The sequence below is a fragment of the Lichenostomus cassidix genome, chromosome 8 (genome assembly GCF_008360975.1).
Source record: "Lichenostomus cassidix isolate B80296 chromosome 8, HeHo_3.0, whole genome shotgun sequence".
Classification (NCBI taxonomy): domain Eukaryota; kingdom Metazoa; phylum Chordata; class Aves; order Passeriformes; family Meliphagidae; genus Lichenostomus; species Lichenostomus cassidix.
In genome coordinates, this window is record NC_139489.1 from 18,553,755 (window position 1) to 18,566,545 (window position 12,791).

The 12,791-nt window shown below is 37.7% G+C and overlaps 1 protein-coding gene across 4 annotated transcripts in view; it reads left to right on the forward strand.

Annotated features, from left to right (window-relative positions):
* LOC146433983 (putative oxidoreductase ZK1290.5) overlaps positions 1 to 12,791 on the forward strand; it is a 45,287-nt gene that overhangs the window by 27,152 nt on the left and 5,344 nt on the right. For all 4 annotated transcript variants that reach the window (XR_014853771.1, XM_085068217.1, XM_085068218.1 and 1 more), the window contains 3 exons: positions 4,794 to 4,885; positions 9,967 to 10,149; positions 10,678 to 10,737. Coding sequence is in view for 3 of the 4 variants with exons in the window: in XM_085068217.1 (XP_084924343.1) it covers positions 4,794 to 4,885; positions 9,967 to 10,149; positions 10,678 to 10,737 (335 nt within the window). In the remaining variant the exon portion in view is untranslated. The remainder of the gene's footprint in view (positions 1 to 4,793; positions 4,886 to 9,966; positions 10,150 to 10,677; positions 10,738 to 12,791) is intronic.

The following is a 12,791-nucleotide window of genomic DNA, read 5'->3' on the forward strand; positions in this document are numbered from 1 at the left end:
TGTGTAATACATCCAAAGTGCTACTTTTAGGGGTACATATTCTATTAGCCTCTAGGCAGCTGGCTGAGTTGCTGATGATTTTAATCATACTTTCACATCACAGTGTGTGGTGGCATTATTGAATTAAGGTATAGTGGGACTGATTTTGTACCACGTAGTGAATTGGTTATTTTATCTGGTCTGCTTTGTAGTTTCAACTGTAAGAATAAAAATACGTCAACATAACTAAGAAAGCATAGCACTGAAGTAGTCAGAATGAGCAGCTAGGGTCAGAGACAACATACATTGAGCCAGTACTGTGCTGCATTATGCTGTTTAGTTAGACATTCAACAGTTGTGAAAACTGGCTGCTTGAAATGAGTTTTTAGTCAGGAAGTTAACAATTTAACTTCTATTCATGCCTGCTCTCCTGTTGTCCTCACAGTTTATCATGGTTCACAGGTGATGTGTAGCAGGAGTAATGGTCACAGAATTGTAGATAAGCACCTGTACTGTGGCAGTGAATAGGCTAAAAAGAAATCCTTTGTGGGAGGAAGTACGATTTGTGTATTTTGTTTTTGCCAGTCTTCCTGTGTGTCTCAGAGAGGGGCACTTTGCCTTCTGGTGTCTGTGTGTTTTAGCCTGTGGTGTGGGAACACGTGTTGTTTCCCAGATTTAGAAGTTAATTCCTCATTGATTCTGTCTAAGAGTAGTCTGCTTTATTTATCAAGGCTTTGGCTCTCAGTCTGCATGTGGGGCACTCTTAGCCTACAGCTTTGATTTAGCAAGTTGTGCTGAAATCAAATCTTGTACGGTTTCTATGTGATTTACACCCAGCGTATGTATCAGAGAGAATGTGGACCTTTCCAACCTGTGCAACCTTCATTAATAAAGATACAGTGACTGAAGTTGACCTCTTGTGAAAAGTAGATCCATTTGTGTTTTTATTCTGTGGCCTGAATAGAAGACACAACAGAATGGGCACTGTTCACTGGACGTGGGAATTCTCTGTTGCTCTGACTCATGTAGAGCAGCAGGGAGGGGGAGGAAAATGGGCTCCACAAACCTGGTACCCAGTTTTGTAATTTAAAAAATCTTTTTGATCTGAACTTTGTACATTTAATATTCCGGACGGTATTTAGAAGTTTGATAAAAGTCCGTAGTAGTGCTAGAGAAAGATAAGGCTCACTATTGTACTAAAACAGTGTTGTGGTGCCAAGACAGTATATTTATGCTTTTCTGTTGCAAGACTAACAGTGCCAATCAAACTTTGTATAATTTGGTATTATACAGAGTAAAGGAAAAATACCCAATCATTGTGTAAGTTACATTAAAAAATCCTTTAAGCTTAATACTCAACTGTATTGAAAACCAGTCCATTAGCATGATGTCGTGCTTCACAGCAGCTGGGAGAAATACAGTGTGGTGAAATTACCAATGTGGTGGTGGCCAAGATTTTTTTGTGTAGAATAGAAAAGATCCTTACTTTTCCCTCCTTATAATCATCGGTTCCTTTGCCCATATGTTTTCTGATGTGTCTTGCAGAGTTTCATGATAGGCTTTCGAAGCTGGATGAAATTTTCTGTTCCAGCGTTGTGGTCAGTCAGTTTTTAACATGCATAAAAGAAGCAGTGTTCCTAAGTTTCCTTCGAGCCTGTGAAGTCAGAGTCGCAAGGAGTAGAACAAAGCTGCGGAAGATATAACAGGAGCCTTTGGGAGCTAATGGGGAATTGCAAACTGTTTATTGCACCTGGCACTTTCTCAAAATCTGCTTCATAGGGGCCAGACCAATCATTTCCTCAAGAATATAAGGAGGATGCTTTTTCTCCCTGAGTCAAAGCTCTGTGACTTTGTAAATAAGAAATTAAAAATGTATATTTTGAGGGTATTTTCTAGAGGGATTACAGCTAATATATTGCAAAATTTTATCTCAGAAAACTTGAACTTCAGGACTAGTCTAAATGGTTAAAAAGAAGTTAAAAAGAAGTATAGACTTTTAAACTACCTGCAATAACAATAGCTGTAACAACATGTGTTATGCTTGAATTGTCTGAAATGAGATTTTTAAGCATTCTAAACAGGTATTAAATTGAAAAAAATAAAAAAAAGCCTGCCCCCATTTTCAAGAGCATGCGGGTGTTTTTGAGACCTGTGGCAGGAGCTCTGGGGAATTTACCTCTGTTGGAGTTCCATGAGAGAGGAAATATAAGGAAATGTGCCCCCTACATCTATCTCCCAGGTTATTTCAAGGCAATGAGTCAGGACTGTTTTACACAAGTTTCTCAATATGCAGGGTTTTTATTTCTACTGTTGATATGATTTCATAGATCTTGTTTGATAGACGTAGTCCCAAGTATCAATCTGTCAGATAAGGCCCAGGAGCTAACCAGACCTTCTGTTTCTTATCCATCTTTTCTTGAATCTTCATTCTTAGGAATTAATCCTAAAGATGTAAATGTGGAAATAATTCTGTATAATCATCTTCTTAAAAACAGTCTTTCTGAGATTTGGACAATGCAGAGCAACTGTGTTAATCCTCTACCAGGCAAATGGAAGCAATTCTCTAGAGTAAAATCCGTTCATTGATTGTTCAAATTTGAGCTCTATTTTTCAGGAAATTCCAGTGTTTTGAATTCATGTTTCCACCATGCATTGAAATAAGCTCCTTTAATACTGTTAGACTGTGCAATTGTTTTAATATTTTTTATTTTATATTGTAATCTAATGCAAAAGTCAAAACGCTGTCATGTATTAAACTGTAATTAACACCAAAGCAATGGAGTTGAAATGAAGGGTTCTAACTTTACCCAAACGAAATATGTGTATATAATGAAAGTGAAATATTTTAAGTGTATTCCCTTGAAAAAAAAAAGTTATAAGAAAATACTGGTTCTATAAAAATATTGAAATTCTTTCTCTGTTTTTTGGGGAAATGTTTACTTTCTTGGCAGTTTTGAATTAACCTTTCTCTGTGGGACATCACCCTAACACATGAATGCTATAATACTGATTTTAGTAGGCATGGCTCAGATGACTCTTTATGCAAAACATAACTGACCTGAAATTTCTTGATGGGAAATCTAACATGATGTAACAGACTTCAAAGTCTCCTATAAGAAATATGCTAGAAGCAAAACATCTTCGAGTGTACTGTAGGGGGGAAAAATGGAAGCTTTTTGTGGAAAATATACTATTTCATGTCTGTGATTGAATTTTGTTTTATTTCAACCTGAAATGAAAGCTTTATTCTTCAAGGGCAATAATGGCATGTTTTTTGTAACTCCTTAGCTTTCAACAATAGTGTATAATATTTTGGTTCACCATTGTGTTAGAACCATGTTTTTCTGACTGCTGTGACATAATGATTTATTAATGTTGACACTCCAGGGTTGTTTGTCAAAAGCTCAGCTTTTGCTCCTTCTGGCAGATTACATACAAATTATGTAAATCACTATAGTGCAGGTTTTAACCTAATTATGTTATACATCTTGAACAATGATAATTTCTGTCAGGGAAAGATGTCTGGCATTTTAGTTGTTAATATTTTTTTCTTCTTTTGGTATTCTACAAAAGAAGCCGCATTAAAAAGTGATACTACGTGTGCAGGTTTTGCTGCTGTGCAGCTTATCTGCTTATGCTGCTAAAATATGTGAAAGCTGATTTTTTTAAAGACTTTAACAATCTGTTTATAAGAACTAGCAGTAAACTGTAACTTCATTTACAGAATTTCATAGAGGACTAGAAAAATGTAATTTCTTTCTTTGTATATAGATACTCACGTCTTTTCATTTTATAGAATTGGTCAGCTCAAATAAATACTGGATTAACAACAGGCATCAGACATCTGTGTTCACACACACAGACCTTCCATCTGTAGAGTTACAAACTGAAATGCAACTCAAGTCAATCCAGACAAAGTTCCCCTGCTGAGGGAATAGGTCTGAGTCGTGGTGCACAGAATGCGCAGCCTGAGACCCTTACCAGCCCAGCCCCAGCTGGTGTCCCTGATAGCTGTGTTTAGCACAGCAGAAGGACCAAACTATCCAAGGCAAGGCAGGGCTGAGGGGTGGTGGCAGGCCAAGACTGGGAGTTGTCCTTTATCATATCTGAGGTTTGAAGGAAGACATCTGATTCCAGGACTGTCAGCTCTTAATTTATAAACATGCATGCATTCTTAAGGTTTATTTTAAAAATAACCTTCATATCACCTAGGTCCCATTTAACTTCATTTGTTTGTCAACAGGAGCTGAGAAATCTAGCTATGTTTGTAAGCTTTGTGGTTCTTGCAACATACTGCTCATTTAATGGAAGATTTTACACTGAGTTTTATGTAACACCTTGTAATGATCTAATAGAAATATAGGCAGTGTGACATGGTTCATTGGGGCTGCATGTCCTTGGGGTTGTACTGCTCACACCTTATTAGTCTTCAGCAAATGTTCCACTTTCCTTTAGTTTTGGCAAGCGGCATGGAACACCATTTCCTTCTTTTCATTCTGGTGGAGTCCAATTGTTCTTTGCTTATACTACATTAGCCTTTCCCAGAATTTAGCCTGGAGTTTTTATACACTGGGGAGTTTCCAGTGTGTTTAGATTATAAAATGGTTTCCTAATGTGACTGTGACAGAACCACGCTTTCAGATAACACTGTCAAACTAGATTTTGGTGCTGTTTTTCTGTGTTTCTTTGCAATGTTTTGTTCTACAGAAATGATGTGGAAAATAATTTTGTCTCTTGAAAGTGATATTTTTCACATAATCCACCCAAGTAGTTACAATTGTCCCAAAACCTTTTCTTGTTCTGTTTTTCTTTAGGTTTGTGTAAATCAATTGGTGTAAGCAATTTTCTTATCAGCCATCTTGAGCAACTAAAGGAAGACTGTGTGATTACTCCACATGTTAATCAAGTGAGTGGCTTAATGTATTTAAAGTATCTGGGTTTGGGTTTTTACTTTGGTTTTTTGGGTTAGCAACCTCCTCCCCACCCCTACGCCTGAAAGACTACACCCAAACGATTGCCTTAGTCACAGAATTTTTTCTTTCATTTCAATTTACATATTGAAAACCATTCAGGAAAATGACCCAAAGGGCAGGGAAGTCCTTCCTCCTATTTTCCCCACCCAGTTTCTCCCAGGCTACTTGTTTGTGTCTGGATTTAAGACACAAACAAATGGTCCCTGTGAAAGTTTTCTGATGATAAAACAGTTTTGAAATAAAATTCAGGAATCACGGAACGTTTAGCATCTTCGGAGTGAACAAGTTTTTGGAAAGCCTGTGTTCAGACACTTTTTTACTTCCTATAAGCAGCACTGAAACCCTCAGTTAATTACATGTCCATGCAAGGGTGTCCTTTCCCTTGCTCCCCCCTCATTTCCTATTTCAAGTAAATGCAGTGAACTCCTCGTTTAGGCAGGTGCTGTGACAGCCCTGGTAAAATTTTTTTGCTGCCCTAGGCAGATCTAGGATGGCCACCTACGTACCGGCAGACTGCCAGGACACTCGACAAATGTTCCCTTGTTACAGGTTTCTGCCTACAGCTGTGCTGGAAGTTCATGCTCCCATTCCTTCCACCTCCTGCCAGAGAAAGTGTGCTTATGCTGACATGGATGTGGGAACTGGAATGGATGGAGTGCTGGCACATGCTTTTCCCCTTTGTACAGGTGGTCAGGATTTCTGGCAGCTGTTTATGGTTTAATGTCATTAACAGCCATAAAAGTGTTGCTTGGGGTGTGACTGTCAGAACCAAAAAACTCTAATTTTAGCTGTCCACTAGGCCAAAGGTTACTAAAGGACAATCAAGTAACGTTAAATTAGCACAAAACCATATAAAATATTTAAATACAATTACTCAAAATAAGCTATTGAAATACATGTTAAGGTGGGCAGGTTGATGACTGTACAGTAGTGAATCTGCCAAGGTTCAAGAAATGCACACATACAAAGTCTTCATAGAGTTTGGCATGAGTTACTATTGCCTGTTAAATGACAGTAGTTTTTCAGTGTTCTACTAAATTACTGCAAGGAAAAGTACTGATTTTGTTTTGAAATTTCTTCTTACCTACAATGTTAAAATGTTACCAGTTTTACTGCTTCAGTAGTGTCCATGGAGACAAGCTGTTTCTTGGTGCTATTGGACAGAACTCTCTGAGGCTGAAAAAGAGGAGGCAAAAAGTTGAGGTGGTGGTGCTATTGAGGGGTGGGAGGGAGCCCCTGCTAGTCATTTCTTTGAGGTGCTACACAGCATCGTTCTGAATTTAAAGCAAAAAGCAACAATGAATTACCCATACCACTGCAAAGTGCTACATTTTGAACAGTTTTGTTATAGCATTAATTTATATTTTTTTAGAGTTATGGGAATCTTATAAACCATACTTCAGGTTATCCTCAAAAGAGTATTTATTCTGTTTCTTGCTTAGTGTTGGAGAGTTACTGAGTCTAATGGTGAGACTAAGAGAATGGTCTAATTACCTAAGCAGCATCAAATAACTAATGGATTCCTAAATTCAAATTGGGACTTGAAATGCTGTACTGAGTTCTTATTTCACTGTCCACAATTTATAATACAGGTTTTTTTGCACTATTTATGCATAAAATAGTGTACTCTTTCAATGGACTTACTAAATACAAAACATTTGCAAATGTTCATTGTATACAAAGTCTAAATATTGAAGAAACAAGTGGAAGAAAACCACTTCCCTTTTAGAATTCAGGGTGTTCTTACAACTACAACAGTCTTTATGATGTTAAAATTGAAAGTTTTGGGGTTTTTTTCTGTGAAGAAGAGAAAGTAGGAAGGCAGGAGAAGTAAGCAATACTTCTATTTTACAAACCAAGCTCTAAGTACTGTCTTGCTCTTCCAGTTCCTGGGAAAAAAACCAGCATCATCATATCTTTTAAAGAAGTAGGAAAGGCTTGTCTTTTCAAGAATATAGGATTGCTAAGTTATTTCATAATAATCCAGCACCTTTTAAGCTTTCAATATACAACGAAAAGTACTGACAAACACTGTAAAATGATAGTGCTTTGTTCTAGCATCATGTAGAGTGAATCTTACAACCCAGAAGTTCCAGGTTTGTGTGCCAGTTTGACTTGGCTGTAGAAAGTTTGGATTTATGCTCAAAGAAATCTTTGAAGTCTTTCTAAAGGCTCATAGGCCTTTCACTCATTATGGGGAAAAAACCAAACTTTAAAATTATTTAATAAAATATATGTTTCATTTACTAAAGTGATGCACTGAAACCAAATATAAATTGCTCCTCTATGAATTCCATGTAGAAATGCTCATCAATATTTTCCATGCTTGAAGAAGTACAAATTACTGTGTAATGACCTCAGAGAGACTTAGGTATGTTGTTGATATTGCCATTAATATTGAGCTCTATTGTGTAAATTTTTTTCAAGGTGGAAATGTATATGAGGCATTAGAAAACAACCCCTTTGTACATAAACTCACCCGAACTGTTCCTCTGTAGAGAAAATATTTATAGGCTTGTATTTCAGTTTCGTAAAGAGAAATAATTGTAAGACTCAGCATTCCCATTGAGCAAATTACTGAATTCCAGATGTGCAGAAACTTTTATCAGGTGAAAAGGGCCCACAGCAGGGTGGAAAGAGTAAGGTCTCTGTGCACCGTCATCTGGGGTGTGACCCTCTGGGGACATGTGTCAGGATTGTTGTCAGGCTCAACTTTTCCCCGTTTGCTATGACTGTTGTAAAAAAACAGTGCTTTAGCTGGAGGTCCTCTGTGGCTGAGCAAGTAGCAGCTGTGAAGTTCTGTAATGTGAACTGCAAACTGTTCTATTAAACAGATGCCAGTTTTTACACGCAAATCAATCAGGGTAGACGGCCAGAAGAGATCAAGATCTTCCTCTGCCATCATGTGACAGACAACCCTTGCCTGAGAAAGGTCTGGTGACAAAAATAGCAAGGGTGGGGCAAGGCAGGAAGTAGGAATTGTTATTTTGAGGGGAAGCAAATGTTGACCACTCACCTTATGCCTCTTGTAGCTCAGGATCTTAGTCCTTTGCATTCAGATGCTGCCAGAATGTTCAAGATTGTTTTCATTAAAAAAAATTAAATTCAAAAGTGCTTATTTTATTTTTTGCATTTGATTATTTTAGTAATATATTTCAGAAGAAAAGTACTTGCTTCTACCAACACACAACTGCATGTGCAAAATTCAATTCACAAAATTTGGGTGTCTCTTGATTCAATGAAAGGCATGAAGTATGATCTTTTCAGGTGGGAAGTAGTTGTTGCTATGTATTCTGCATGTGAAGCAGGTAGGTGATATTTCAGCATACTGCTCTTGATTTAAGCATTTCTGGTGTAACCTAGAACTGTGCTGCCTGGAATCTTACTAGACCAGCAGGTAAATTCTGCTGGCAGTTATATTAGTAATAAATGCTGAATAGGTCACATGATGCCATAGATGCACTGCAGATGTTCCAGCATTTGATCCTAAATACATCATTCTTATAATATTTTCTGAGCTACATTATTTGCTGTACTTAGTGTAAAGAACATCTGCTAAAATTGCTTATTACTCTTAATAATCAAGTGAGACACCCTGCTTGCTCTTTCATTTCTCCCCTCATAGTTTTGCATAGATACAACGAGAATATTTCGTAGTTGGTTCAGGTGCAAACAAGTGAATAACTGTATGACCTAAGCATTGGTCTTACACATATAAACATGAAATACAAAGGGTATTCAAAGGTCAAGAAACATCAAAGGTTGAAGACATGGATGTCTGCTGCTTGAACCTTGTTCCCGAGTCCACCTAGTAATTTAGATCATAGCAGCTTTAGGCTGACTCAGCCCAGCCTTCCAGGGACACAGTTTTTTCTTAGCTCATGTTGAACGACTGCCAGCCTATTGTTCCTGACTATTGTTGTCTGAAAAGACAACATGTACTAAAGATGAGAAACAGGAAATGTTCATTTGTCCTCTTTGTGGCAGAAGAAATTTTCCAGATTCCACGTGTTGAGGTAATTGTTCAGAAGAGTATTTTCTTCAAAATGCGCAAGAGTTCGGTCACTGGAACAATGGTGATGACCAGTCACAAAAATACATCACACGTATTTTATACAAGAAAACACTCCCCTTTTTCTTCTAAATGCAGAGGAATACATGCTTCTTAAAATGTATAAACTGTGAAGTACTTGTTTAACTTGTTAAGGAATATTACAGAGTTTCTCTTTTGGTTTTAGCTACATGCCAGAATATGTCTCTCCTCTGAGATCATAACTCTCCAATAACTTCTTTTTCCTTTTGCTCCCAACAACTGTGTCTTTGTGGTTTGTTACTTTTCCTCTCTTAACTGATTCTTGGCAGTTTGTGATCTTCCTTCCTACAAAAACACCTCCTTCACACTTAATTCCACAATATGATTGCTTCCCTGCGTAAGCTGCTGGTGACACCACACACAGAATACAGGATTTGCCATGTGCAGTCTGTGCCAACAGGCTTTGCTTCCAGGGTCAGATCCTCATCATATGCAAATTGTTCTGCTTGATCGCTTGCAAACCCAGCCCCTGCTCAGCCCCCTCCCCTTGCCTGTGCAACTCAAAGATCATTAGAAAGAATCATTGGTAAAGAAACAGGTAAGGACACACATTTGGGGAAGAGAAAGTAGTCTCAAAACACCAATTAAAATGACTTGATATTGACTTCCACTGTACATTTGTATATATTTTTCAAATGCAGAGCAATAGTGAAAGTCCAACTGCACCTTGCATCTGAGGGAAACATAAAATACATAATTAACTGTTGTGCCAATTACTGGTAAAATACTCGAGTAATACCCTTCACGTATCTTCTAAAACCAACACCTGACATCTACTTCCCAGAAGCAATGATTTCACTCATGTTGTATTTTTAAAACGAGAAAAATTATTTTCCTTTATCAGTGATGTTTTCTATGAAATGTACCTTCAGGGTTTTTACTGAGGGTTTTTTACTAAAAGTTTTTTTCTGTTTATCTAAGGTTGAATACCACCCTTTCCAAAGACCTCAAGAGCTGGTTGATTATTGTAGGAGCAAAGATATTGTTTTTGAAGGCTACTGTCCTCTAGCCAAAGGTGAAGCACTCACTCATCCTGCTATCATTCGGCTGGCAAAGAAGTATGGCAGAACTCCAGCACAGATTTGCATACGCTGGAGCATACAGGTAATGGAGGGTGGTAATAAAAATTTTTCTCCTTTCCCAGGAAAAAAATGCAAATAGTTTCGGGTTTATGCCTCAAACCAGAATTTAAGCAGAAAGTATTTCTGCTTTCAGTGTGTTGATACTGTGTGAACTGACTCTTGTACTGGAAATCTGGAATGCAGCACACAAATTGTACCCGTATTTTAAATACACAGATAATCTGATCGTAGAGAATAAGAGCCACCCATAAGAGATGTTTCAAAAGTAAATGTTACAAGCAGTATCCCTCATCATTCAATTTCTGTCACTCAGCATAAATTACTAAGCAGTGAAATAGTGTATGAAGTTGATGTAAGCCATGTAGTGTGTGTTGGAAATCAATACAATGTACATAACAGCAGTTACAAATGGTATAGAGAAATGTCAGTGTCCCCCAGAAAATGAAAATAAAACCTCAGAAGACATGAGGAATTTCTTGAAATATTTTGAAGATAGATAATTTTCTTCAAAACTGCAGATTTTAATGATGGGAAGCATTATTCTTTTCAGAATGGGATTGTCACTATTCCAAAGTCAACAAAAGCAGAACGGATAGAGGAAAACTGCAAGGTAAGATTTGGTTATGCACTCAAGTCTGACTACATCCAAGTAACAGTTTTTAATACTTTAGTTTGCCTTCCCATTTTCCTATACCAGTTTCATACTGGAGTAACTCAGTCAAAATTGGCAATTGATGGTACCATAAAATGATCACAATGTAGGAAAAAAACGTAACTCACAAATGTCGAAAATCAGCTGGAGAGCTAATCACTGTATATAAAGAAAAATCCATAGAAGACCTTTTGTAATTGATTTTTATTACTAATGTTTCTGTTTATTACTTGTCTGGTTGTAGAACATCCTGATCTGGTTATGGTTACCTTCTTTTCGTGATGGGCACATAGGTCAAATGGAAGGAGTTTGGATGCAATGCATAACAGTTTATGAAAGCTTTAAAACTCACTTGGGGATAACTCTCTGAGATGGAGAACCTTCTAAGGAAATCACAGTCCAAGCTGACTCTTCTACCTTCTACTTAATGTGCAGAAAAGGTCTCAGCATGAAGGGGATGGACAAAGATAAGTGGGAATGAATGAGAATTGGCAGCATGATTCATCCCCTGCACCTTTTTTTTAAATTTCCTTTTTGTACCAAATAGTTTTAATTCATTACTTGATTTTTCTCTCTATTTGTCTGACCTGAAAGTGTTTCTTTAGGGGAGGCAAAACCACAACAACTTATTGTTACTTCCAAAAATATCGTAGGGGTATGAACTGCTCAGCAAATCAGGAAGAAACTTTGCAAGAAGACATGAAACTTCTGTCTGCTATTTTTATCCGTGTGTGTGTAGGTGTAAATCAATGTCCATGTAATGAGGCTTTCTGCTGTTGGCCATGCCTGTTTATATAGCTCCTGCTTTGACTGTTTATTCCGACACAGATGCTGCCTTCTGTGGTACAAGCACAGCTGCTTGTGGTACTGTATTGGGAACCAGATCAGACAACAAAACCAGTTTAAAAATCCTTCCTTACACTTTTATTTTCCCTGATGATATTTTAAATCCAGATTAATTTTACTGTTTACAGAGTTTGCTCTACGGCACCACCAATTCATTTCACAGAACTGAGGGAATGTGTTGCATCTAAACTTACAACACTTAAGATGGAGAGAGGAAGGAACTGGCACAATTACTGAGTGTTATCACATCTCCCTTTTTTTTCTTTCCCTCATGCCTATGTGTTGACCTGACTCTCTACTACTTCTGGTCAAGTTGGTCCTCATTAAAGCCTCAGTACATATTATATAGTGTTTCTAGTTGTGACAAGTCCCTGGTTTAGGCTTAAAAAGCTTGAGAGAGCACTGAGATCTGACTACAGGGATCATTCCAGAAGACAGTGGTTTCTGGATAATGCAGGATGGGAGGAGCTCATTTGGCTACAGTTCAGGCACCGCAGGATCTTTTTATTGAGCGTGGAGGAGCTCAGACAAAGACAACAGAAGCAACTTCCTGATAATAATGTCTCAATAGGACACCTGCTAAGAAAGCACTGACACCATCATTCACATTGCAGGTCTGGCCACTGGAGAAGTCAGTGGCTGTAAGAACCTGTGTTTGAAGACAGGTGATTGCTTTCAAGTGTGAGTTAGTACTGAGGCACTGTTGCACTGTTTCTGTATTTAGCTCACCTGTGAGAGTTCTGTCAAAGTAAAATCATAGAAAAGATAGACACAGCCTTTGGTTTGCTAGCTTTGTGAATGTACTGATACTTTCTAATAATTCTTTTTGTCTAAAGTTCTGAGAAAGAGAACTGTAACGCTCTAAACTGAGCATTGGCATGTAAGTGAAATGCTGAGCTCATTCTTCCAAAGAGATTGCTGTCAGGGTATCCTATACCTCTAGCAGTGACAATAGAGAGGGCTGTCAAAACCAGCTTTGATACTACCCTTGTCTTGGACCCTTGCCTAAGGCCAGAGTGCTACAAAACCATCTTAACATAATCTACAAACAAAAATGAGTGTTTTTCTATGACAAAATGTAAGACGAATTTTCAGAAGGAAAATCTTATAAAATTCAGCCTCACATTTAAATGAATCTTGGTCAGTTAAATATTAGAATATATATC